Here is a 25,583-nt window from a genome sequence, read left to right on the forward strand (position 1 = left end):
GAAGAATAGGAGGGAAGGAAAGCGTTAATGAAAGGAAGAGAAAGAAAGAAGAAAGATGGAGGAAGAGAGAAGATATTGAAACATGAGCTTTTATGCTTTTGTGATTTGCCCAATATCAGTGTGTCAAAGGAAGCCCTTTCTCTTAGGCAAATGCCATGGCCCCATCAAGTGAAAGGCAATGAAATATGTCCTCACTGGCCTGTGATTTGTATGGGAGGCAGACAGGGCTTCACAACTACCCCAGCAGAAAGCATATGGGAAGTCCAGAAAGGGACACTGGATTTAGCAATAATCTGAGGTCCCTATAACAGAGAACCAGGAAGGAGTCAGAAGGAAATGGACAACAAAAAGCCATAGAGAGCTTCTTAGTCCCTTGGGAAAAACCAGTCTCACAAAGAACAACAATAAAACAGAAGAGACATTTGATAGCAATTTTCCCTTCAAGTTTCATTTTTATTAATTCCATCCTTAGTGCTACTTGAGATTTGCTACAGCCCGCAGCAGAGACTTTCAGGTCCTGGAATTTTGTGTATCTCTGTGTGACCTGGGGCCCAACGCATAGTCATAGTCATGGTAAGAATAAGAACAATAAGGCCATTGCTTATTGAGCACCTACTAGGTGCCACACATGATACTGGCTAGGCACACCATTTGCTCACCTCAGAAACAGAAGGTAGGTTCTGTAACAGCTTTGAAGTCCTCTGCTTTTGCAACTACTGGCTGCCACTGAGCTCTCAGTTCATCTGTGATTAGATCAGACCATAAACTTTCCCCCCCTTCCCTTCTCCTTGTTAAAATTCTGCAGTGTAGGCAGGGATCCAGAAGTGGAAAAGCCTTCATTGCAGTTGCCTGCCAACACTTTGCAGTACCACAGTGGATGGAGCACTGCAGAGTCCAAGGCTTGACAATTATCCTTGGTGGGTGTGTGGTGTATGTGTATATATCAGAAGTGGGGTCCCTGGCAAGCCCAGGCTGTAGTTTGCTTCTGCTGGCCCTCACTCAAGGCAGCTCTGGTTGTCACTCAATTTCTTCCAGGCACCAGGGAAGCTCCCTGATCTAATAAAGGTTTGAGGTCTTTGGGTACTGCCAGACCACACTCTTCTTGGTCAAATCTTTCCTTCTACAGTTTCCTCATCTGCAAAATGGAAGTGATAATGCCTGGTCTTGGCAGAACTTGTTGTAAGGCCAAAATTGGCTGGTAAATCTGAAAACACTGTGAAAACATTAGCATTGCTACTAAAGAGTGTGGAAGGGTCACTGGAGCCATTCTTATTTTAGTCTAAGTACAAGCATTTTAATCAACCAAATGTGTTGGATGGGTTTACACAGGAACATAAATCTTTTTGGAATGGGAAGACTTTTCCAATTTATTCATAACAGCTGTAGATAACCTGCAGGATGAAATTGCCAAATGAAATCTCAGACTATAAGAGGGTAACAGAGTTCCCAGCTGCCACAGAACCAAAGAAGGTGCTACTAATGGGGAAGGAGTTTCTTGCCTTTCACTGCCACTAGATCATCGCCCCTCACTACTGAAATAGGAAGTATCAAAGTCTCAACATTGAAAAAAAACCTAGAAGTGACCTGAGTCAACTATACCCTATGAATGAATCTGTTTATAGGAATGCAAATCAATGGTCTATTTGTTGGCTTTTCTGGCCTTGAGCTGATAAAGGAGGTGAGGCATAATCACTCAACCCTGAACCTCCACTCCCTGCTGACATATAGAATTATTCCTCTAATGATAATTCCAAAAGGGTCCACATTCTCCCTTATGTCCGAGCAGGCAGTTTTCCCAGTGTCTGGTCGCAGGAAGAATAAGTCAAATTCTTCAAAGTCAACAGAGTATAACCTGAAAAGTGGTAGAAAATGTCCCCAGTAATATAGAGAAATAGAAATGCAGGGAGAGATATCAGAAAAATGTTCTGGAGGGGCACCTGGGTGGCTCAGTGGGTTAAAGACTCTGCCTTCAGCTCAGGTCATGATCCCTGGGTCCTGGGATCGAGCCCCACGTTGGCTTCTCTGCTCAGCAGGGAACCTGCTTCCCCTTCTCTCTCTCTCTGCCTGCCTCTCTGCCTATTTGTGATCTTTGTCTGTCAAATAAATAAATAAAATCTTAAAAAAAAAAAAAGAAAAGAAAAATGTTCTGGAAATGCTGAGTAAAATATGGAGATGTATCAGGTTTTTGCTGTTTCCTCTATGAGAAAAATCTGGACAAACTGTTCAGCACTTGCATCTAATTATAGTAAAATTTCACCCAAGAGAAAGTAAGCTGGACAGGATCTTTCAGAAGTAACAGCAGAAGCACCCAGTGTTTCTAGCCAGGGGGATATATGGCCAAAGAACTATCACTGCAAGGGCAGATAACCTAAACTTTGTAGGAGAAGCAATTCCAAGAGATGCTGAGTTCCCATCCTTGACAGTGAACAGCCATAGGAATGAGTCGCTGACCCACACGTGCTCACTAAAGAGTCAGGAGAGAAGAAAGCAAAAGAAGGGGCTGATGGGGAAGAAAAGAAAGGGAGAAGCGATAAGAATGAGGAGGAAAAAGTGTGATATAGAAGACAAGAGAGGTGGCAGGGCAAAGAGAGTTGGGGGAGGAGATGAGGGGAGAAATTAGGAGAGAGGGGAGGAGTAAACAGAAGAGAAGAAGAGATTAAAGGAGTGAGCAGAAAGAACAGAGGAGGAAGGTGTCTGCTGGATTTGTAACATTTTCTCTCTGAAGCTAAGTGTGGGTTCACATTGTTTCGTTCACTATACTCTCCTCTATGCTGTTCTGCATGCCTGCATCATGTTATAATTTTCTAGAAAAGAAAGAGGAAGAAGAAAGAGACTAAGAATAAAGAGGAGGTAAAAGGATATGGCAATACTATCTTCCCTGCTTTCTTTGACAAATGGAATCAGAGGGTTGGAAAGGTACAAGATAATAGCATTAATGGCTTCTACATCCATATGAGAGGTCTTCGGGATCATAATGCTGGTTTTGTCCACTATGCCTGATTCCAAGCGAGGCACCTGAATCTTAGCTAGATAGAAGCTATGGTCCCTCTACCATTCTCACTGCTGCACTGGAAGATCAGAGCCCCAGATTTGGCACCCAATTCATTTGTCCTTCAACTCAGTGTGTCACCTAAACAATTCAACTCATGTTACCTGAGCTCTTGCTCTGTGCCAGAAACCATGCTGGGGACTAGGATGCAAACCAGTGACCCTTTTCTTCTTGAAGAGTTTTTGGCTGGAGGAGAACTGCTCTAAGCACTGGTTTTCCCATCTGTAGAATGAGGGGGTTTGCTCCAGTCATTATCAACATGGGCTTGCTTGAGCCCTAGGATTCCAGGGTGTGACTCAGAATGAATGGAGGAGCACTGCAACCCCCTTCTCTAGAACAGTTTAGCTTTATTCTGTCTCAGATATTGGGATTGGGCTTAAGCTGGATTTAGAAATATGATTTCACTGCTAAAGAAGATCTGAAAACCATTGAATTAAATGGTCCTTAAGATCAAAAGGTTAAAGTTCTCTGTTCTATCTGTAAAGTTGAATGATTCCTTGAAGACTCTAATGATAGGAATTCATTTGTTCATTCATTCAGCAAATGCTTTTTGAGGTTCTCCATAAATGCAAAGACACAATCAACAAATATGTAAAAAAACTAAAAAATAGGGTACTGGCCACCGAGGACACAAAGGACGGAGAAGAGGTTATGGAGGGCATCCTGGAGAGGACACTCTTGGAGCTGAGACATCATCAGTTAGAGACCCACTTTGAAAAAATCTGGGAGAAGGGTAGTCCAGACAAAATGAACAGCCAGTGCAAAGGCTAGATGATGAAAATGAATCCTACATGTCCAGGACTGGGGGATCCAGGTCATAGAAGGCAACGGTGAAAGTGGTATGACAATGAGATGCATGTCAAGGCCTGGTGATGTAGGTTCTTGCAGATTTTGTTAAGAGTTTGGACCTTCCTCTAAATTCAGTAGATATCTTTGGGGAGTTTCAGAAAGGGCTCTGATGTGATCTGATTAAATTTCATAAATATCACTCTGGCTGCTGTGTGGTGGATGGATGGTAAAGGGGGCAAAACGGAGACCTCTCTTTGGTGGTGCGGATGATAGATAATGGAGACGCAGGTATAAATAGCAGAAATTGTGAGAAAAGGTCAAACATGGCACATTGAGAAATGAGAAAAAGGTTTCATGATCACTACATATCCAATACCTTTCTAGACTCTAAATATGTGAGTTTTGATCTTAATCTTGCTTTTTGGTGTCTAATTCTGCCCCCAAGTACACCTATGCTTAGTAATTCCAGAAGGCAAAAAGAAAGCCAATTCCCTTTGGTTTCTTGACCATTTGGGGAAAGTACAGACTCAGACAGACCCCCAAAAGTAAACAGCTCTCTTTTCCTTACTGAGAAGCCTGCTGGGGTGTTTTTCAATTGGAAGGACAAACAGAAGGACAAACATTAACTCTTCAATCTCAGATGGATAAGCAGTAATACTTGCCAACAGATCTGACCAAGCAGTTAACTGAATTTAAATGGAAGGGAGTCGAAACTTGAATGTGAAGAACCCCAAGATCCAGTGGTGAGTGATCAGTAATTATTTCTTAAGTGTCTCCCCCAAAATCTTGGCCTCATACTTTGCAGAATATAAAAGGACTATGAGATATATTACTTTCTTTTAAGAATGTACCCTTCAGCTGGAGGAAAATAACCAACACATAAAATAGATATCTGGCTGGCCAAATGGATTGGGCAGATGGAGGTCAGGGGTCTCCACTATTGCCCCAAGCTGGCATCAGAGGATTTGGGGTTCTAGTTCCACCTCTGTAACTTAGGACAAACCATCTAACTCTTCTAGAACTGATTCCTCTTCCTTAAAACATGGATAATGATTCCCAACCTTCCTAGCGGGGATTATGTGGGATTTGAAAATGCTTTGTAAGTGGTAAAGTGTGGTATAAACAGTAAAGGTACTCTAAGTACAGAAGGTGAAAGGAGATGGCAACGTGTCAGCAGCTAGAGACTTTTCCGGAAAACAAAAATCTAATCAAGCACCTCCTGCTCAAAAACCACCCATACTCCCCATTGCCTAAAGCAGGGGTTGGAAAACTATGTCCTGCCCCTTAGGCCAATTCTGTTCCACCGCCAGTCTTATAAATGAAGTTTTACTAGAATACAGTTATAGCCATTGTGGGCATATTGTCTGTGACAGTTTTCCTACTATAATGGCTGGTGAGCAGTGGCAACAGAGACTGTGTGGCCAGGAAAGCTGAAAACATTCACTATCTGGACCTTTAGAGAGAGGGGGAAAAAAAAAAAAAAAAAAAAAAGACAACAACAACAACAAAAACCTGCTGATTCCCAGCCTAGAGGAGAAAGTCTAACCCTGTTTAAAATGTAAAGTCCCTTGATACTTGAAGCAGGATTTGGAAATATAAAAGGAATCAAATATCTTCCTCCAAGTCATCCCCAACTCTGTACACCATTTTTGTAGCATTTCCAAGGGATTCATTCCACATGAGGCAACATTATCAGGGATCTCCTTAGTACTAAATGGGAATCAAGTGTTACTTTTTATTGTAATCTCTACAAGGTTTATCATAGTCCCCGGGTCAAAATGTGTCCTCAGTAAGTATAACCAAATTCAATCTGAGTCATAAATAGAGCAAATATAGTACCCTAAAGGGCAGACAGAGAACTACTCATGATATATCATTGATAATATATCATTAAAAGGGAAAGCAATTTGTAAGTGAATTAATTAATTTACTCCTAATTAATTAGTTGTACAAATATTTATTCCATGACAACAGGTATTCCATGCCATAGAACCTAAAGCAAACTAGGTAATATGGGATTATATTTATTGCTTGACAAGAAGGAAACACCTGTTCTGTGTCAAGCTGGAGATAAAGAAGAGGGTTCAAAGTGGAGTATGACCACCTTCTGATCTCAGGGAGCCTGCAGTTGAGTTGGGGAAGCTGAAGGCCAGCGGATAGTCACTACACAGGGAGACGAGTGCAATGCCAAAGTGGTACAGAAAGCACGGAGGTGGCAGGGCGATGGATAGGATTTCTGGGAATATTATTATTGCACATTTCCTCCCGTATATTTACCTCAGTTTACTCTCCCAAGGAAAAGTAAGTGAGCCAAAGCCCACTCACATGTACCCCATGGTCTCCAGTTGGGATCTATCTGAAGAGCTAATATTGACTATGCTGACCGTTTTATATAGATAATCTCATTTAATCCTCACAACAATTCTGCGTGGTTTTACAAAGGCCAAGTCACTTGTTCCAGGCTAACAGTCAGAAAATGGAAGATTCTAGCTCAAGTCTATCATCAGCTAAAGCCTAGCTTTTTTTTTTTTTTTTTTTCTTTACTCTTTATTGTAGAGCTTAATTACATGGCAGAGAAGAGGACTGGGAGTCTATTCTAGAGTAAGTCTGAAGTTTCTGATCTACATAGATAGTACTAAATCTTGCTGTGCCTACTAAATGGGCATTTATTTTGCAAGGACTACCCAAAGGCATGGCTGGAACATAAACAGTCAGTGTGTGTTCAGTACATAAATAGTCAAGGGAGGAGAGAATAAAGTGTTGCAAAGATCAGCAATAACTCCTAGCCACTGGGTGTGCAACAGACTACTGAAACTATCTCTGGGGAGTGATTCTGGACTCCAGACAAGACATTAATTAAGCCCTAACCACTGAGGGCTAGGGAACTCCCTATCAATTAACGGCCACTGGGAGTCTGTGAGACCTGAGGCCTACAGAGGTCATTCCCTTTCGCCAGGTGTACTCTCTGGGACATATCTGTGCAAAGGTCACGATGGGTACTGAGGGCAGAAGAATTGGATATATAACTCTTCATTTTTTAAAAGTGGAAATTTTTATATTTGCTAAGCTTCCTAGGTTATGTCTAGGACACAGCAGTTTCTACATTGACTTAATTATTCAAATTGTCATTTTTCATTCCAAATGTAACATAAACCAATAGACATATGGAAAAATGCCCAATCTTAAATAAATTTCATTATGAGAATAGTGAGATGCAATTCCTCCCCAATTTGACAGTAATGAAAAAAATCATCTGAAATTTACCAAACACGGCAACAAAGAGACTCAGGTAAAAAGGCCTTCGTATGTAGTAATGATGGGGTACATGGCACTAGAACTTACTATTAGGAAGAGCGGTAATATCAATAATTATATATATATATATATATATACATCATATATATACATCAATAATTATATATATATATATATACATTTATATATATATATATACCTTGACCTCCTAATTCTTGTTCTAGGAATTTATTCCAAGGAAATAATTTCAAGGTTCACATACTTTTAAAATGTTATTTACAGCATTAATAAAACCAACTACTTTGAAACAACCTAAATATTAAATATTTATAAAAAATACTATTAAATACTATTCAAATAGGTCATGGTTAACCAACCAGATAACCAGACAGCAGAGTCCTATTAGCCTACCTAAAAGAACGGTGTGAATCTACATGCCATAACATGGAACTTTCTCCATGTTGTTCAGTCAAACAAACAAACAAAAAAAGGCTTCTATAAACCTGCATGTGTATGTAAGAGGCACACAATGAATGTTGCAGATGTTACCAGCAAGTTGCCTAGAATGAACATCACCAGATTGGTGGTACAGAGTGGCTCTTTCTGGGTGGTGAGATTCCAGGTGCTTTTTTTTCCTCCTTTAAAATTATCTACATTATTTGAATTTTTACACAATGACTATGTAATATCCTTGAAAATGGAAAACGAATGGTTTTTAAAGATCAAGTGCAAACATCTCAAGGGTATATAAATTTTCTGGAGAAAAGGCAGGGCTAAACCAGAATAATGGCAGACTTTCAGAAGAAAAATGTGGAGGGATTTTTAAACTGTCTGACAGCCTTACACAAGAAGCTTCATCCTTCCCCAGTCCTGGAGGAGTCAGGAAAGGCCAGTGGTTTGGAGCCCGAGCTCCAAGGTCAGTCCTTAGGTTTGAATATTAGCTCTGTCATTTACTAGGTGAGTGATGGGGCAAAGTACTTCACCTCTTGTGCCTCAGTGTCCTCATTTATAAAATAATAGCAGATAAAAGCAGATAGCACCTGCTTCTAGAATTGTGGTAAGGGTCAAGGACTAAATGAAAGGTACCTACACAATGTCTGGCACATCACCAGTGTTCAGTAAATATTAGCTCTTATGAAAACCAGCTTCACACAATTGTAGCCTAAGTGAGTTAAGTTATCCAGAATGAAGTGCTAACATTCATCCAGAATGAATAGTTAGGGAGAGTAAGGAAGTAGTGGACAATTAGGCAAAGAAATCCACAAAAGTAGATTATCAAAATATCTAGGCTCTGCAGCACAAACATTTCGTGTATGAGCTGTGTGGTTTCAGGCAGGTGACTTAACCTGACAAATCTTAACTGCTCATTCTGCAGAATGGGGATCATACACAGAAGGCCATTTTAAGGAATAAATGTCAATAACACAGTGCATGGTTAAAATAAGTTTTAAATCCATATTTGGAACCATTAATAACAATAATTATTATCTACTATGAGATTCAGTAGCGAGCTGCCTGTCACTACTAGTAACCCGACAGGCTTACTTACTGCATGAAGAGGATGATGCAGAGAGGACTTAGTCAAATAATGAAGGGACAGACAACTGGAGTTTTCTAAGACCTAAAAATTCTGCAGTCTTTGAAAAACATAAAACTGATTGTGAAAGTGGAGTTGTTCAGGACCGTCCTACAGAGTGGTGTAGGAGCCCATCACCGGCAGGGCTAACTCCCCAGAGAGCTATGGGGTGCTGCCGTTCTCAGAAGCCAACTCCACTCTTCAGAGAGGTGAGGCAAGTGTGAGATGGTTGCCCCAAACTCTGTCCATTCTGTCCCAAGAGTGGCTCTGCCTGCTCTGGGAAAAGCTGTGGAGAGTTGTTCTGGCACCCCAAACAAGGAAACCTGGCTGCAGATGAGGACGACAGTGTTCAGAGCAATAATGAACCCATACTGACCGCTTACTGCATGCTGATCTTTGCACTGAGAGATTTGCATAAATGTCTCATTGACTTCTCCCATTAGACCCGTGTATCTGTGAGTATCTATGCTATGAGCATCATCTGTATTTTACAGATTAAAAAAAAAAAATGAGGCTCAGAGAGGGTAAGTATTACCCCCAAACCCTTCAGCCAGGAAGGGACAAGGGTTTTAACTCAGGTCTAAGGTACATTCAGAATGTGAGGAGTAATTGTAAGGCTCCTGACAACTTGATAACTCATTAGCATTACAGATGGGTCCTATTCCCTTTCAGACAGGCCACTCAACTGCCGCAGCCTCACAGGCTTAGTTGGTCTTTCTCCAGGTAGCTGGGAGCCCAAAAAAACCGAAACTGCCATGGGCATATCTAATAATTCCTGGCTGGATTGATCTCCAGCCGATTATCTCCAAGATAATCCCAGTACTTAGCACTTTTATTGTCCTTTAAAATCCTTTAGTCAACCCAGGTGTCATTCGCACTTGCCTAGTCCGGTGCTGTGGGATCCACTCGACTTCTAGAAATCAGGTTTTCTTTAACATGGTAAATGCAGGGGACAGTCCCCTGTACCTCTCCAGACCTGCACACTTCTTCAAACTCTGTTCTCAAATCACTGGTATAACCTGCCTCACAAGGCAGGCAGATCCCAAGGGGACAAATTCAAAACATCGAGGGGAAGAACACAGGCTTTGGAATCACAGACTCCCAGGTTCACATCTTGGCTCCTTCACGGAGTACTTACCCTCCCTGAACCTCAGCTTCCTCATCAGTCCAAGAAGGATTCCATACTCACAGTTATGCTGTAAGGATTAGTGAGATAATGCAATGTTGGGAAGGGGCGGGGGTGCTCACTTAGGGGGCACATATTCTAAAATTGAAAAGGCAATGGGGTGTAGAAGTTAAGAGCATAGACTGTGTAAGTTCAGATGCTAGCTTTGGACACACGCTAGCTGTGTGTCCTTGGGCAAGTTACTTAACCTTTCTGGGCCTCAGCTTCAGCTATAAAATGGGGATAATGATAGCATCCACCTCTCTAGGGTAGGGAATGAATGAGCTATGGCTTGGAAAGTGCCTAGAACAGCACCCGGCATTCTAGTGAGCACTTCTAAAATGTGAACTGTTATGATTAATGCATGTAAAGTCCTCAGTATGGCAAAAATAAGTATTCAATAAATGGTAACTGTTTTCGCTACAAGGTACATCTTCCGTGAATAATTTTATGCACCTTCATCGCCTGGAAAGCAATTGAAAAATGAAGACATTAGGGGAAAATCTTGTTCTTAGGTAAACCCTGCAGTCAAAGCAGAGGTAACTCACTGCCCTGTTGTGCTGCCAGGATTCTGTAGGACCCCCTCACCACACCCAGCCCTCCGTGGCTTCCAAGGAATCTGCCTTTTATTCAGCCATCCACTTTCTCAACAGATGCTCATTATATACCCAAAGTGAGCCTAGAAGCAGGCTGGAAATACCCAAGCAGTTTAAAAAAAAAAAAAAAAAAAAAAGCCTCCAGTCCCTGTCCTACTGAGCCTACAGGTTAGTGGGGAAGCTGCACACTAAATAAATGCAGATGCAGATGATTCTTTCAGGATGGCTGCAGTCTGTTATGAAGGATGTGCAGAGAAGGTACAGGAGGGGCCCTGCTGTGGTCTAGCACTGAAGGTGTGTATGAGGGAGGAGTCCTTGGAAAGTTCCCTGAGGAAGTGGCATATAAGCTGGGACTTCAAAGATAAAGGAAAGTTCACTGGGTGATGCCTGGGAGTGGGAGGAGGAAACAGTCCAAGCAGTCAGGCATTTTGTTTCAAGGTCTTGCAGCCACAATGTGGCTGGCTCACTAGGGGAACAGAAAAGGGGGCAGTCAGCTGACTTACTCCTAGAACAGCCACCCTAATGGACTTGGTCAAGGTTCTGGTATTTGGAGAGAAACCCAGGTCTGAACTGCCTTCTCAGTTGCAACACTTCTCTCTTTCCTTCCAGACGCTTCCCACTTGCTGGCGGGACTGCCAGGCCTCAGACTCCTGCCGTGAGGCCAAGTGAGCTCAGTTCTCGCTCAGATTTCCAGAGCTGTGGACGGCGTTCACATTGCCTACATGTGAGCTTCAGCCAAGACACCCAACAGGGATTCTGCCCTCTGAATGCCTTCGGATGCCTCAGTCCTATCCTGGTCACAGCCCACTGGGTTTTGTGATGAACAGGGAAACAGCATGAAAGAAAGCAATGGCCCCAAAGGAGGAACTTGTGATTGACACAAATGGGGATGTTCCCTTAGGGACATCATGTATCGTCAAAGAATCCAGCCCCCAAGTCACTGATTTCCCCACCAGTTTACATGTTACAGAAAGTAGATGTGCTTAAGTTTCCTACAGTTTTACAGCGGAAATTGATGCTTCTGGAAAGGAAGCCGTATGCTCTGGACGTAGCAGGTTTCTTTTGGAATTCACACACTGGGAGTCTGGCGCTATCCCCTAAATGGTACTTTTGTTGTCTTTTTGTTCAAGACAGCAAGCTTCTTCCAGGATCAGAACTGCCTGCCAGCCTCTCTGGATAAACAGCCCACCAGCTCTCTTGGTAGATGAGATGTTTAATGATTAGCCTAACTCATTGTTTATCTAAGTGGCAATTATCGCCGTGATGAAATAGTATTTTAACTGCAGGGGAAGCATTACGGATAGCTCCCAAGGAGAATCTACTGGCTGGGAATGGCCAACGGAGCTTCCTATACACGGGGGAGAGGACCACTTCATCCTGGCTGGCAGATCTCTAAGTCTGAGATGCTATCATTAGATGCTGCTCCAAAGACCTAAGGAAATGTGCCCCGGAGAAGTATATGGTCCCAGTCCTTCTAACTGAGGCTCAATGGCCCAGCAAAATATGAAAGTGCGGCCTGTGCTTCTAAAGCGTAACAGCCTAGAGTCAGTGGAGTTCGTGAAACAACCTCATCATCGCAGGAGCAAATCTCAGCAGGTACGGTTCAAGGAAGATGGGACCAGTAAGACTCCACCTGGCCTAGCTGAGGTGGATGTGCAAGCTTCTGAGGACCCAGCTGTGATGGGCAAGACTCAGGCCTCCAGGCACCATCACCTCCCCACCTACTCACTCTCCTTCCCCAGGCCCCAGAAGGCAGGGGGCTTTCAGAACATTGCGATCCAAACCTCCCCCAGTCTCAGGAAGCATTTCCCAGTTTTCAAAAGGAAGAGACTCACAGCCAGCAAGTCCCTGGTAGAAATGCCAACAGCCTCCCCAAGTGCCATCCAGGTCAACGGCAACCTCTCCGAACAGGACATTGTATCCTCGGACCTTGCCTACTTAAGATTGGCTCAGCATCTTGAGGATGGGCCTCGAAGAGTCAAAGTGTCCCACCCGTTTCCTCCTAGAATGTCCAAGGTGCAAAGCAATGGGCCTATTAGTGTATGCTTGGAAGGGACTTGGAAGGCCTCAGAGAAAGCAACTGCTGCCATTCAGGTACCAGATGATATTTACCACAGTCCTATCTGGGCAGCTAGAAAGTCCACTTTCAGTCCGGACAGGTCAGGTGACCTGAGCAGCTCCGTACATCCTTTGGTGGACGTGTGTCCCGGAGATGCGAGAACAGTGCCACTCTCAGATTCAGAAAGATCCCCTCCCTGCTTAAATGCCACCAGCGATGCCAATCACACACCAGGCGTTGGGAAACTTAAACCCGAATTGCTTTTGCCCAAAGACAACGCAGAGGGCAAAGACCTTGGCCCACTGTCATCTCTATCAAAGGAAACGTGTATTCCGTCACCTCCACGGACTCACAGCTCCCCCTCACCAGGCTCTCGCAGCCAGCCCGCCCATTCGGGAGGGGCTTCAGACTGCTCTTCGTCAAGTAACGATCACCAGGATCTGCTGTCACTCAAAACTAACGGCGTGTCAATTTCTGCCCCCACGTGTCAGGAGCAGACGACAAAGAACCCCACCCAGTCAGACACCATGGAGTTTCAGAATGGTTCGGGGAGCAATCACCTCCCATCTCCTCCTCCAAGAAGGGAGACCAAACTTCAGAGGGACAGAGAGACGGGTGGGATTAATCCAGTTCACCTGGCACAGGGGGAGCTCTGGGACCTCCAAGGCCGGCTGCAGTCCGTGGAGGAATCGCTGCTCTCGAACCAGGAGAAGATTAAAGTCCTTTTGAATGTAATTCAGGACTTGGAGAAAGCTCGAGCTCTCACAGAAGGGTAAGGTGAACGTGTTTCTATTGAAAACTACCGGGTTACGCCTTTTGCCAGGACAGGGGCAGAGAGAACACAGGTTCCTGTTAATATAATGCCTCCAAAGTCTTTGAGGTTCTGTGGTTTCGTTCCTTTCTAGGTTTTGGTGGATTTCCATTGTTATTTGTTTTGGTGTCCAGATATCAAGAGAACGGAGAAAGGGGGGCAGCAAAACAACAGGATCAAAAAGTGTTTTTATAAAGGGGGGGGGGCAGATAGTAAATGACCGCAGAAGATGAGAGCACACGGCTACTTCCCCCATTCCATCCTTCCATCAAGTTGCTGTATTTGCACAGGATTTTAGTTATCTGTGTGCTTTTTACAAGGAACTTGAGGTTACCATTGACCTTCCCCCTCCACTGACCACGTCGATGGATTTGGCCAGTCCATCCCTGATCCACTAAATAGGAACTGAAATGAGATCACAATTCTGCAAAGAGAAAAAGTTAACAAAATACTTTCCTGAGTGACTCAGCACCAGTCTGGGGAGGGGAAGGCGGTGGTTTGCTTAGGTGTAGAATGCTTGTCCTTTGAAAAATGCGTCCCCAAAGCCTGGGAAGAAGGAATGAGTAAAGCTAATCAACAAAAGGGCAGGAGAAGGAAGAAGTTATTAAGTGGTATTTGCTGATATGAATCAGACCCAACATTGCCTTATAAGAAAGAAGCACTGCGGTGTTAGGTAGAAATGCATTGAACAAAACAGTCTGGGGTTTTAATAATCTCCCTTCTATATGCAAGGTCCCTCAGTTTCCCTCACTGTTGGTGGGGGTAAAAGTAACTGACTCATCTCACCGACTTATTGTCAGCATGAAGAAAACCTCAGATAACAAAAGTGCTTAAACATTTATAATGCCCTCTAGAAAAGTGAGGTCCTATTATCACAGGTTTCTTGTTTCTTTATTTGTTATGCAACTCTAGAGCATTGCTACTGATAAGAGGGTTAATGCTATGCTGTACGAAACCAGTAGCTAGAATGTGTGCATCCCATGGGGATTTTGTCCATGGACTCATCCAGCAAATGCTCTCTCCTGCAGGCGCAACTTTTATCGAACTGGCCAAGATCTCAACAATTGCAGTACCTGCCAGAACACGGCGTGCATCATATACAGGTACCTGGCCAAAACCAAGGCCTCTGCTGTGGAGCACAGAAGCTGTGGGGGCCACAGGGCACTCTTGTAAACTCTCTTAGACACAGAGAGCCAAGTGAGATGCAAAAACAGGAGGCCTTTGAATACCTGAAACCTAAAAATTAAAACAAGGTGTTTAGCTTTGAAATGTTAACATCTGGTTCCAAGGCAGACATTGCTTTCTTTCTGCACAAGAAGGTCTGTGAGCAAATCACATTGAATGCCCTACCCTTACTGCACACTGAGTGTTGACACGGCGCTAAGCTCTGCGTGGTGTCTGCATCTCATTTCACAGTTCCGCCTTGTGAGGCAGGTGTCCGTGTCCTCAGGAATGCTAAGCCATGTGACCTAGTTTTGCTTTAAACATTTTCAGCGAGCCAGAGAGGTCAGACTCAGGACTCCAATCCAGATCTTTCTGATCCCAAGCCTCGGGACGTCAATCCACCACACCGCCTCTTCCTCAACGGTGGCTCTCACATGCCAAGCATGTCCTGGGTATCAAGAACTGTGCTAAGCACTTTGCGTTCATTACTAAGTACATCATTTCCTTCTAGCAGCGGTGGGGTGGAGGTGGGAGGTGTGTATGGTTGCTACAGTAAAGTAGATTTGTATGGCGGTAGATGAGAAAAATTACGTAGTGGTAAATGTGCTAAACGTAAAGTCAAGATCCCCAAGATTGATGCCCATTCAACTGCCTCAGGCTCAGTTGCCCCATCTGTGGAGTGGGGACAATTACCCTTATTACGAGTGGCCATGAAGAGCAAATAAGCTCATTTTTGTGAATGCCTTTATAATTGCAAGCCTCTGTGCAAATCCAAGGGCTTATTACTGTTATTACTAGAAAGATCGTTGCTCCTGTAGCTGGCAGTCCACTTTCAGTAGCATGGTAGGAAAGTGGTCAAAAGCAGACATTTCAGGTGATGGCATCTAATTGTGTTTGTCTAAAATATACAGTTGAGCTTTCTCTATTGCTTTTCTATTTTGGAGAAGAAAGGCAGTGAGAGCCTAAGCAAACTGAAGCCCAACTGTATTGTCTGTGTCTTCTTTTTAAAATCTCTTTCTCTCTAGTGGAATCCTGGGATTTCATCCTAACAAGGAACTGGGAGGTAAAGGGGTGTTGGAAACACAAGTCAGGAGGCCTCTATACGTGGGGCCTAGGACCTTGAGCATTTTCTCAGTGAAATGTCAACTCCTTATGCTTGGGAGTCACAGGACCATGTCTTTTCATCAGTTAACACAAGTTTCTGGACCACTCACAGAAAATGCCCTTTATCTTAGTGTAAAATATCCCCTCAAAAAAGGGAGCCCTGGAGAAGGTTTCTGGTATAGGAGTGTGTAAATAGGCAGTCTTATCAATTGTTTACCTTTTTAACTCTATTTTTTGTATCTCCTATGTTAAGTCAATTTCCTAATCACTATGAGGACAAAAACTATTGAATGTCTAGACATTTAGGGAGGACAAAAACTATTCATCATAAACAAGAAGAATGATTTTTAATGAACTTCCATTTAAATTTTGGATAATTTATTTTTTTCAGCAGGGAATGCTGTATTTTCTACCATCTTAGGATGACTTTTTATTTAGCTCTGTAAGTGAAAAGTAGTTATTTCCCAATGCACAGTGAGTGTCACGGCCTGGTCTTGAGCAAATAAATCATTTCTGGCCTTTGAGTTTCCTCATGTGAAAAATGAGGGCTTTTAATTAGATGGTCCCTATGGTCCCTTTCAGTCCTGACATTCGGATGTTTTATGCTGAATTCAAAGTGGCAATATTTGGCTAAACTATGACCTTCCAACAAGTCTGAGAATGTTTGTATTTTTCTAGTATGTACTTCAAACATCCCAAGCAAACATTCTAAATTAAGTTAACACCCCTTCACAGGTTAGCAAACCTTCACACACACACACACATCACTTCCTAGTTTTCCAAGAACAGCCACTGTATGCCTCCATCCCTTATTACCATTCAAAGCCAGACTGCTCTCCCAGACAGTATCTACAACCTTGTATCTAAGCCATTGCAAAGGAACGGACAATTAATTTGATGAAAGCAAAGAGATCAGAACAACATCCCCGTCAGAGTAACAGTGGGAAGATGAGAGTTGTCATTTTTTTTTTTTTTTTTAACATTTCAAATGACTTCAAACCTTGTGTTGTGTCCTGGAAAGTCAGATCTTACAAACTGATGAATAAGTGATGTGAAATCCTCATCCTCAGGCCTTGTTAAGCTTCAGTCCCTCTCCCTGATGATGGATGGACCCTGTCCCCGTCACTGTACGTAAAGCACATGGGCGCCTGATAGTTGCCTGCTGGGTCTTCTTCTGTGGAGATGCTGCTGTTAAGTTAGCAACACATAAGGTTTTCCAAATGGTCTCATTAGCCAAAGGCTATGGCTATGCTACTTGCTTCCATCAAGACATGTGAGGTCATTGGTTCTATCCAACTCATTTTCCCTGCTCCAAGAACAGCACTCTGGGTGCCCTGACCCCATGCCTCCTTGGCTTTCTTCTTACTGTGGATCATTCTGGCAGTTTCTACCTCACCAAGGAGAATAGCACTAATACAAATGCCTACAGATTCCATGCATAGCTCTTAGGGGATCTCAGGGACTTCCTTACAGCAGGGAGGATGGGCTCCTTGGAATTATGACTACAGAAGATACCAAGGGAAGAGTGTGGGAATCAACTCTATACCTTAAGCTGATTCCAGGCTGTTTTAATCCCCAGTCATTCTCCTCACCTTTCTTTAGTGTTAATCCTAGGACAAGTTACTCAGAGGATTGGGTGAATGCCACCTGTGGTACCAACATTAAGTAACAGTGAATTACATGATGAGAAGGTTGTCCTTTTTTCCAAATTTATTTCAATTCCTCTGATTATCTAACAGGGGAAATCTGAGTTTGGTACTAGAGTATCTTCAAAGCCTTTGTAATGCTTGCTTATTACACTTCTTTGCCAAGAGAGAGCTGCTCTCAGGTTCATAGCCGTAGACAAGCAGTAGTATCTAACCAGAGGGTAACTGCTTTAAATTTTTTACTGAAGTTTTTAACTTTGAAAACTAGTCCCTCTATATATTCATTGTAGGTGATGTGGATCTTCACTTTCAAAAGTGGTATTACTTGCTTTGGATAAATGTTCAGGTTTAAAAGTGAATGGATTCAGAGAGAGAGAAAAAAAAAAGTAAGTTAATGTGCAGATGGTGTGGGGAGTTTCACAAAGACCTGGAAGGTGGTGAATGAACCATGAAGCTTGGAAAAAGCTATCCCAAGGAATAAGCTCTCTTTCCTCTTCTCAAGGCCCTGGGGCCCCTCCATGCCACATCCCTCCTCCATCCCTCACCCCTTCTCTGCTTTTCCAGCACTTTGTCTTCACTGTAAAAAAAAAAAATAATAATCACAGAGTCTCTTTGGAGGTCTCTGGCTACACAAATCATGCATTTATTTTCTGGACATTAATCCCAGAAAAAATCTGCTTGGTCTAAGTTGTAAAATGCCTCAGATGTTGTAGGGAAAAGAATAGAAGGCCTTCTCATAATCCCATCTAAATGTGTTGCTTAGGAAATGCAAAGAGGAAGCTGCAAACTTACATCTGAAATAGGTGAAGGGAGAGGTTGGCCATGGAAGGTTTGAAAGATTCTAGAGAGGAGAGAGCAGCAAAAGAGCTGTTGTGTATCTGGGCGTTGGCGGGGGTGGGGGGATCTATCTGAACAGCTGTCTCCTGCCAGCTCTTCTCAGCCTTAGCCTCTTTTCATGGTTCCCACTGCACTCATGGATTTTAAATTTATTTCTATGATACCACCCTCCCCTACCTGTTTCATGAGATTGTTCTCTCTGTTTATTTCCATACGGATATCTCAAAGCCACTTCAAATTCACCATTTATCAAAACACATGCTGTATTTCCTTCTTCTTATTTCTGATGTTCTCAACACCATTAACCATGACACCATAAAACTTAGTTCCCACTCACTTTTCTCCTTCTTCCTCACTCTTCTCCTTCATAGCACACATCAAAGTGGCTACTAATCCTACTTGCTAAATCCATCCCCTAAGCTTCATCAGCTCTGTCTCTGGTCAGTCAAGGCCCTCATTGTTTGTCACTAGAACACGGCCTTATCTTTTTGCCATAGGTCCCTTTCGCCCCATCCCAGGGAATCCTCCACACAGATTGCTAAATTACCTGAAAAGTAAAATCTTAACATGTCACTCTCCTGCTAAACAACTTTATCCTAGTTTCTGTGGCTGCATTTAGCTCATTTTTTCAGGGTCCTTTGAATGTGATACCAACCTTCTTACCTGCTGGGTCTCCCATTTCTCCTCAGCCACAGGATCTCTGGCTAGTTTCAAATACTGTGTGTTCTATCATGCCTTGGTTCTTTTGCATTAGCTCCCTCATTTCCTGGAATGCCTTTTCTGCTCTGCCTTGTCTGGAAATTTCCTCTTGCAGCTTAAAAGCCCGTTCCTCTAGATAACCTTGCATTACTTCCTGTGGGGGAACCCCATGGCATGCATGTTCTTCTGCCATACTGTTCATCCTATTGCATTGTAATGTAATGTTGATGAGTTTCTTTCCTTAGCCAATGGCTATTATCTCGAAGTGGTGGGTAGTGTCTGGTACATAGTTGGTGCTCCGTAGAGATTTGTCAAAAAAGGAAATGGCTACATTGCCTGGGGCAAAGGTTGGAGACAGTGATTTAGATTGCCCCAAAGTACAACCATTATTACCATTTGTGTGTGCCACTATTCTTGGGTGGGGAAGAGGAGGGTCTTAATTAATCAAATGTTCTTATTGGTGAAGAAAGGCAGCAGAACCTCAGCAGATGTTTTTGAACTGAATCAAACAACAACCAAATGTAGTATAGAGATTGTCAATTTTCAAATACCTACAGAATGCTACAGATGCTACAGATTCTCCACAAGATGGAAGGTCATCACACCCTCTTTAGATGACTCAGAGAGCCTGCTGCAGTTTCACAGGATGTTGAGATCCTCGCTCATCATGGCCATCCAACGTTATTGCCCAGTACTTCTGTACCGGCTGTGATTGGAAAGGCAAAGATTGGTCTGTGGCAAACCACGAATTCCCTCCATGCTCAAATAAATATCTCCCTTCCATGGTATCTGAACTGCCCCAGTGATCTCTGAGGGAGAAGGGTTTAAGATATTAGATCTGTTGTCTCTCTTGGTAAAATATCAAAACCCAGAGTAGAAATAACGGCCCTGTAAGATGTCCCTATTCTAATTCCTGGACATGTGAATATGTTACCTTACCTGGCAAAAGGGACTTTGCAGATGTGGTTAAGGACCTTGGGATGAGATGAATATCCTGGATTGTCCAGGTGGGCTCAATTTAATCATAAGGATCCCTACAAAGGGAAGAGGGAGTCAGGAGAGTCTTCTCTGCAGAGTCAGAGAAGGAGCTATGACAACAGAAGCAGAGGCTCAAGAGAGGAAATCACAAACAAAAAATGTGGACAGCCTCGAGTGGAAAAAAATCAAAGGACAGACTCTCTCACAGAGGCTCCAGAAGAACACAGTTCTGCTGACGCCATGCTTTACAGTTCTGGAGGACTTCTGATCTCCAGAGTTCTAAGAGTACCATTTGTGTTGTTTTAAACCACTAAATTCGTGATGATTTTTTTTTTCAGCAGCAATAATAATACAACCAAATTAAACTCTCATGATTCATAAACAAATTGCATCTAATGGGAGTTCAGTTTATTTGCCTTTTTTTTTTTTTTTTTAATGATTTTTACAATTACAGCAGCTAGCTGACAGCAGAGATCTGTTGGGAAGAAAATTAGGGGAAAGAAATAAGACAGTGTCTATTATTACTGGTCATTATAAATACCTTCTGTTCCCACATTTAATCCTCACCACCATGTGAGATGGATAAAAAATACTCCCATTTTGCAGATGAGGCAACTGAGGCTCAAGTACTTACACAATACTCAGATTAGACAATTGGGACTGAGAGAGTAAGGCATAAGCACAGTTACTCTGAAGCTAGTAAGTGGCCATGACAAGACTGAGACTCACTTTTAGGGCCTGCTAGTTAGATTCCATAGCATGCTGCCTTTAGAGGACAGACCTGTTTGAGGGGTGTCAGCAGTATGTTACATGGCCAAGTTCCCCTCAGCCAAGGGCATCATGAAGGCTTTGTTTTAGATGTAGGCTTTAAGTAATGTTCTCAAAGGGTAATCATGGAGCACCAGCATAGGAGACTCCTGGGTATCCGAATACTGGTTGCTGGCCTTGACCCCCTAACCTCCTGGAGCAGGAGGTGGGGTGAAGGATGGCAGGAGTCTGTAGTTGCAGCAAGTGCCTTGAGAAGTTCCGATCCCAATAAAGCTTAAGAGACATTCAATTAGGTAAAATCAGGATTTTCTTTTTAAATGATTTTATTTGAGAGAGAGTGAGCGAGTGAGGGAGCATGTGCACTTGAAGAGAAAGTATAAGCAGTGGAGAGAGAGAAGCAGGCTCCCCATTGATGTAGAGCCCAATGTGGGGCTCAGTCCCAGGGCCCTGGGATCATGACCTGAGCCACTTAACCAACTGAGCCACCCAGATGCCCCAAAAATCAGGGTCTTAAAAGAAGATGCAGTTGATTTACTATAAACTTTTGTGACAACCAGCCTACATGTCCATGAAAAGAAAATTCTTGCCAATAAAATAGCCCAGCAAATAGCTTTTGTTTTGAATGCATCATTGGAAAGACGTTTGCTTTTCTACTAATTGTAGGGTTAGGCAGTCATATACAGACCTAACTCAGGGGTGCAGATGAGAGTGGACGCAACGGGAAAGGAAGTGGATGTCAGGGGGCTAGCTCATATAGTAATTTTTGAGGCCTCCTATTTCCAAAGAGAAGAGAAAATGAGTCTCCGTCAGTCCACTTTGGGGCCCAGGCTTGCGTTATGCATTATGTAGGGCATTCACTTGCAGTGGCTCCTTCCTGCCACGTCTCCCAGTTGCTCAGGCCTCTTCTGAGATCAGAACACAATGGCAACCCCTGCTGACATTGCTCCTCCAATTAAGGTTAAGACCATGCAAAGCCCAATGTTGCACCCAAGCTAAGCCCAGATGCTAGGAGCTATCCTCTGGCGAGTCCTGGAGGAGCAATCATAAATACCAGATAGGGTGGGTATGCAAGGTGTGCTGGCCCGCACCAGCTTCCTGACTTAGGAGAGAGCTGTAGTCACCGCATGCTCCCGAACCAGGTAATATGCATGACCCCGAATGCCAGGCGCCTCCACCACCATCCTCTCATTCCCTCAAGCTCCACAGACCACGGGCCGCCTTTTCACCATTCCCGATTCCTCCACCGTTACAACTCCTTCTGACCAGAAAGAGACGTTAAGGATATTCCGAAGATTTGCTGCAAGGGCCTCCCTTTGTATTCCCATTGTTCCCAATGTGACTCCCTCGTAGTTTAGATATTCAGAACTCATCAGAAGGAGCCTCTCCAGGGGCGCCTGGGTGGCTCAGTGGGTTAAGCCGCTGCCTTCGGCTCAGGTCATGATCTCAGGGTCCTGGGATCGAGTCCCACATCGGGCTCTCTGCTCAGCAGCGAGCCTGCTTCCTCCTCTCTCTCTCTGCCTGCCTCTCTGCCTACTTGTGATCTCTCTCTGTCAAATAAATAAATAAATAAAATCTTTAAAAAAAAAAAAAAAAAAGAAGGAGCTCTCTCCAGAACACAGGCCAAAGCCTTGCAGCTGCATGCCCCCCAGGAGGAAAGCCGAGCCGGCCCCTTCCTGGGGAAAGAGGCTCTGGAGACTTACATGAGCCACCTAGGGCCACACGATCAGTGGCGCTGAGTGTCTCCCTTGAGTTTCCTTCTGTGGTGAAGCTTTCCGACCACTGGGGCTTGGCCTTCCCTTCCACTTACAACTATTACCTAACTAGAGAAAAAGGCATTATCTTACTAGAAATGCAATATACGCCCAGGCCTGTGGGTTTAGTAACCCACTTTCCACCTAAATTATTTAGTATTTTCCTTTTGTCTGCTGCTGATGCTCTGCCAGCATGGAGCTGGGTGGACTGTGCGAGCTTTGCCTTCCAGCCGCCGTCCTCCCTCTGACCAGCAATGAAGTCCGCGGTGGAAAATAATTACAAATTACACAGCATGTCTGTTCTTTCTAGTAATCACAGGGGCGTTTGCAGCCCTCGCCAAATTTCAATACGGACTGAACAGCATTTATTCCAGATGCTGGAACAAGGACATTAGGGCAACACCACCCAGCATCCCCCCAATAAGTGCCACCAAACATGGCTCAGCTCTCTCTTTTTAGGGAGCAGACATAGAGTTCAGAGCACATGTGGAAATTTCTCAGAGCTCCGACAGGTTGATCCCTAAGACATTTGCTTCTAGCCCCCATTTCTCTCAGTAGCTTTGTCCCTTTCTTCTTCTCCTTAGAATGCAAGGAGAAAGTAGGATTTATAGCATCAGCAATTTATCTGAAATAAAAATGAAACCTATTTTAATGCATTAATAGCTAAAGAGGCTGAAACATACTATAAATATAAAATCAATCAAGTTTAGAATTTCACAGGAATAACAAATGGATGGCTGCTGGCACAGAGGACACGGTTGACCACAGAATGACCCAATCTTTATTTCTCTGTAAAGTTAATGTAACAATCATTACCATGTATTGAACCAGGCATGGTGCCAAGAGGTTTGCTAAACACTGTACATGTATCCTCTCACTTTGGACTCCCAACAATCTTAAAATGGGGGTCTGGTTGTTGTAATCACTCTGCAGATGAGGAAACCAGGACTCAAAAGGGGTTCCATGAACAACTTGTCCAAAATTCAATGTAGCAAGAGCGCAAACCGATCCTGCTTTCAGGAGATTTTCTTGCCCCTGCCACTCTTACTCTGACCTTGGAGAATCAATGAATGTACATGTTAAAGTTCTCTGAGATGATCTGCCACTTCTGGAGGCCAATCCTAAAGACCTTCTTGACACAGAGCCACAGAAGGCAGGGCACAGATTTCTTTCACAGACAGGGATCAGCAGTGAAGATTTCTGCAGCTTGGTCCTACTTACTTATGTATTGAGAAGGGAACCTACAGTTCTCTGAGGACTCATCAGCAGACAGAGGCCCTAGGAGAAGGGGTACACTTGCCAACTTAAAATGGCTGCAAGTTGTAAAGCTTAAAATTATACCCTATAAATAATGAGCAATCTGGTCATTAGAAGAAAACGTTAGGAACAAAATCCCTTCCAGGCTGAGGGGAAAAGAAAACAAACTAGCGAAAACTCCTACTTTCCCAGACTGTAATTCTCCCCCAGAGACACTTTCCAAAATGGCGTGATTTATCCAAGTGGAGAAGAACCAAACTACCTTCGCTGATTCCGTTGATTCTGATGGCTAATTCTCTAAAAAAGGAAGTTGCAGGCAGTAATAAATCTGTAGTGCACCTGAGTTCTGTGGTAAGAGGGGTCGCAGAAGCACTCTGACAGAGATGATGAAGGGATGGAGAGGGTTTTGGGGAGATGTTTTGTCTTCAGAGAGATGCTGTGGATCATTAATTTCTCAGCCAACTTGCCAGGAGTTACGGTTTATGGCAGTGGCTTGTCGCCACTTTTCTTTATAAAAGAGCAAGACTCACCTGCTAAGAAGAAAGTGCAGAGAGACAGCCACAGACCTCAGTAGCCTACAGTAGACCCAAGACTGCTGAGTCCCTGTATGGCCTTGAGTAAGCTTCCTCTTAGGAGCGGTACCCACCTCCTCTGGGAAAACAGCCTTATGGGCAGAACTGCCCTGCAAGCTAGAAGCACTGTTTTGAAGTGGGTTGGTTAGCTGGGTCAGAAAGTGTCACCATGGGCCACAGTCGCAGGTTTCGTCCAGTTCCACAGGGGGTTGAGAGGTCTTTAAGGTGCACCAGGCCTTGATCAGCACTGCCTCACCACACCTACCCTACCCCATACACATTTGGCACCTAGGATCTCACACAAATAGAGACTACTATGCTCTTTCAGCACAGAATACCTCAGTAGTCAAGCTTTGGAGCTGGACAATATAGGTGCAGATCCTGGCCCTGTCGCTTACTAGCGTGTGCTCTTGGCAGAATATTTACCTCCCCTCACCTCAGTTTCCTCATGTGTAAAATGAAGTTAGCATCTAATCTCAAGGGGCTATGAAAATTACACAAGACACGTGAGAATCATTGAACTTGTAGTATAGTGTTCACACTACAGATGACTCTTCATAAATGAGAGGAGTGGTAGTTCGCCCTGTCTTCCTGCCACCCCTCTGCTCTCTCCACTTCCTCCTCCTCCCCACCTTCCTACTTCTCCTCATTCCTGTTATTATTATTCACTTAAATACCATATGTCCTCACCTAACACACTGCAGGTATTCTCATTCTTTCTTTCTTCTTAGAATAAGACCCCCCACTCCACCCCTCCCATAATAGGCAAGCCCTGGAATAAAACAACTGATCTCTCTTTAGGAAAAACAAAGGACAGGGAGTCAGGAAACCAGGCTTAGATTCTGATCATAACTCATGGTGGGACTTTCCTTTTGCCAAACCCTTTGTCAGTTAAATGGGGATAACAATCTTCCCATCTTCCTGGGCTATTATAAAGGTAAAAGAAAAACACAGACCTGAAAAGGTTTGTGATATAAAGTGCTATATAAATGTAAGAGGTTTCTACTGTTTGCTTCTACATAAACTTTTATCTCCCTTTGGCTCACTGCACTTCAGTTTGCTCAGCCAAGATACTACATCCACAACCTAGCTCTGTTGTTTGGTTATATTCTCATGTATTTACCTACTTTTTCTTCTTACTATTTCTTCTTCCAGACAAGCCACAACTTAGGCTTCTCTCTCCTTCCAATTACCTAGAAAAACATCCTTCTACTTTTCAACTAGCATGATGGCTGAAGCATTGATCTATCTGCTAGATTAGTGAGGTGCCCTCAAGAAGAAAACCTGAGAGCTCTCTTCCATTCCTCCTTTCCACACAGCTCACTCTCTTAAGTGTGGTGTGGTGCCACGCATAGGCATTGTGGACAGAAAGGACTCTAAGGCTCCCCAGTGAACTGGGCACCCCTGAACCAGGGGTTAGGTACTCCATCCATCTTCAGAGGACTAACCTCACAAACCTTGAGTGCTCTGGACTATCTCAATGGTCCCAGGCTTGAATCACACACTA

General features: G+C 43.6%; 2 protein-coding genes and 1 long non-coding RNA gene across 8 annotated transcripts in view; 1 reads left to right on the top strand and 2 right to left on the bottom strand.

The window, feature by feature from the left end:
• The window catches only part of DOCK2 (dedicator of cytokinesis 2), a 411,048-nt gene that overhangs the window by 176,740 nt on the left and 208,725 nt on the right, over nt 1-25,583 (bottom strand). The gene's annotated exons all lie outside the window — the stretch shown is intronic.
• Nucleotides 1-25,583, top strand: part of INSYN2B (inhibitory synaptic factor family member 2B) — a 116,837-nt gene that overhangs the window by 83,891 nt on the left and 7,363 nt on the right. For 3 of the 5 annotated variants that reach the window (XM_082726155.1, XM_082726159.1, XM_082726156.1), the window contains exons 2-3: nt 11,040-13,261; nt 14,329-14,403. In XM_082726155.1, the coding sequence (XP_082582281.1) occupies nt 11,919-13,261; nt 14,329-14,403 (1,418 nt within the window). In that variant the 5' untranslated portion in view covers nt 11,040-11,918. Of the gene's footprint in view, nt 1-4,430; nt 4,582-6,394; nt 6,440-10,248; nt 10,350-11,039; nt 13,262-14,328; nt 14,404-25,583 lie in introns of those variants that run through there. The other 2 variants (XM_082726157.1, XM_082726158.1) reach the window with 2 other exon arrangements.
• LOC309862372 lies at nt 20,818-24,600 on the bottom strand. Its single transcript, XR_014310485.1, has 2 exons — nt 22,100-24,600; nt 20,818-21,876 (listed from the first exon to the last, which is right to left on the bottom strand). It is a non-coding gene; the product is annotated as an uncharacterized lncRNA (long non-coding RNA).

Source organism: Mustela nivalis, assembly GCF_964662115.1.
Source record: "Mustela nivalis genome assembly, chromosome: 3".
NCBI classification, from domain to species: domain Eukaryota; kingdom Metazoa; phylum Chordata; class Mammalia; order Carnivora; family Mustelidae; genus Mustela; species Mustela nivalis.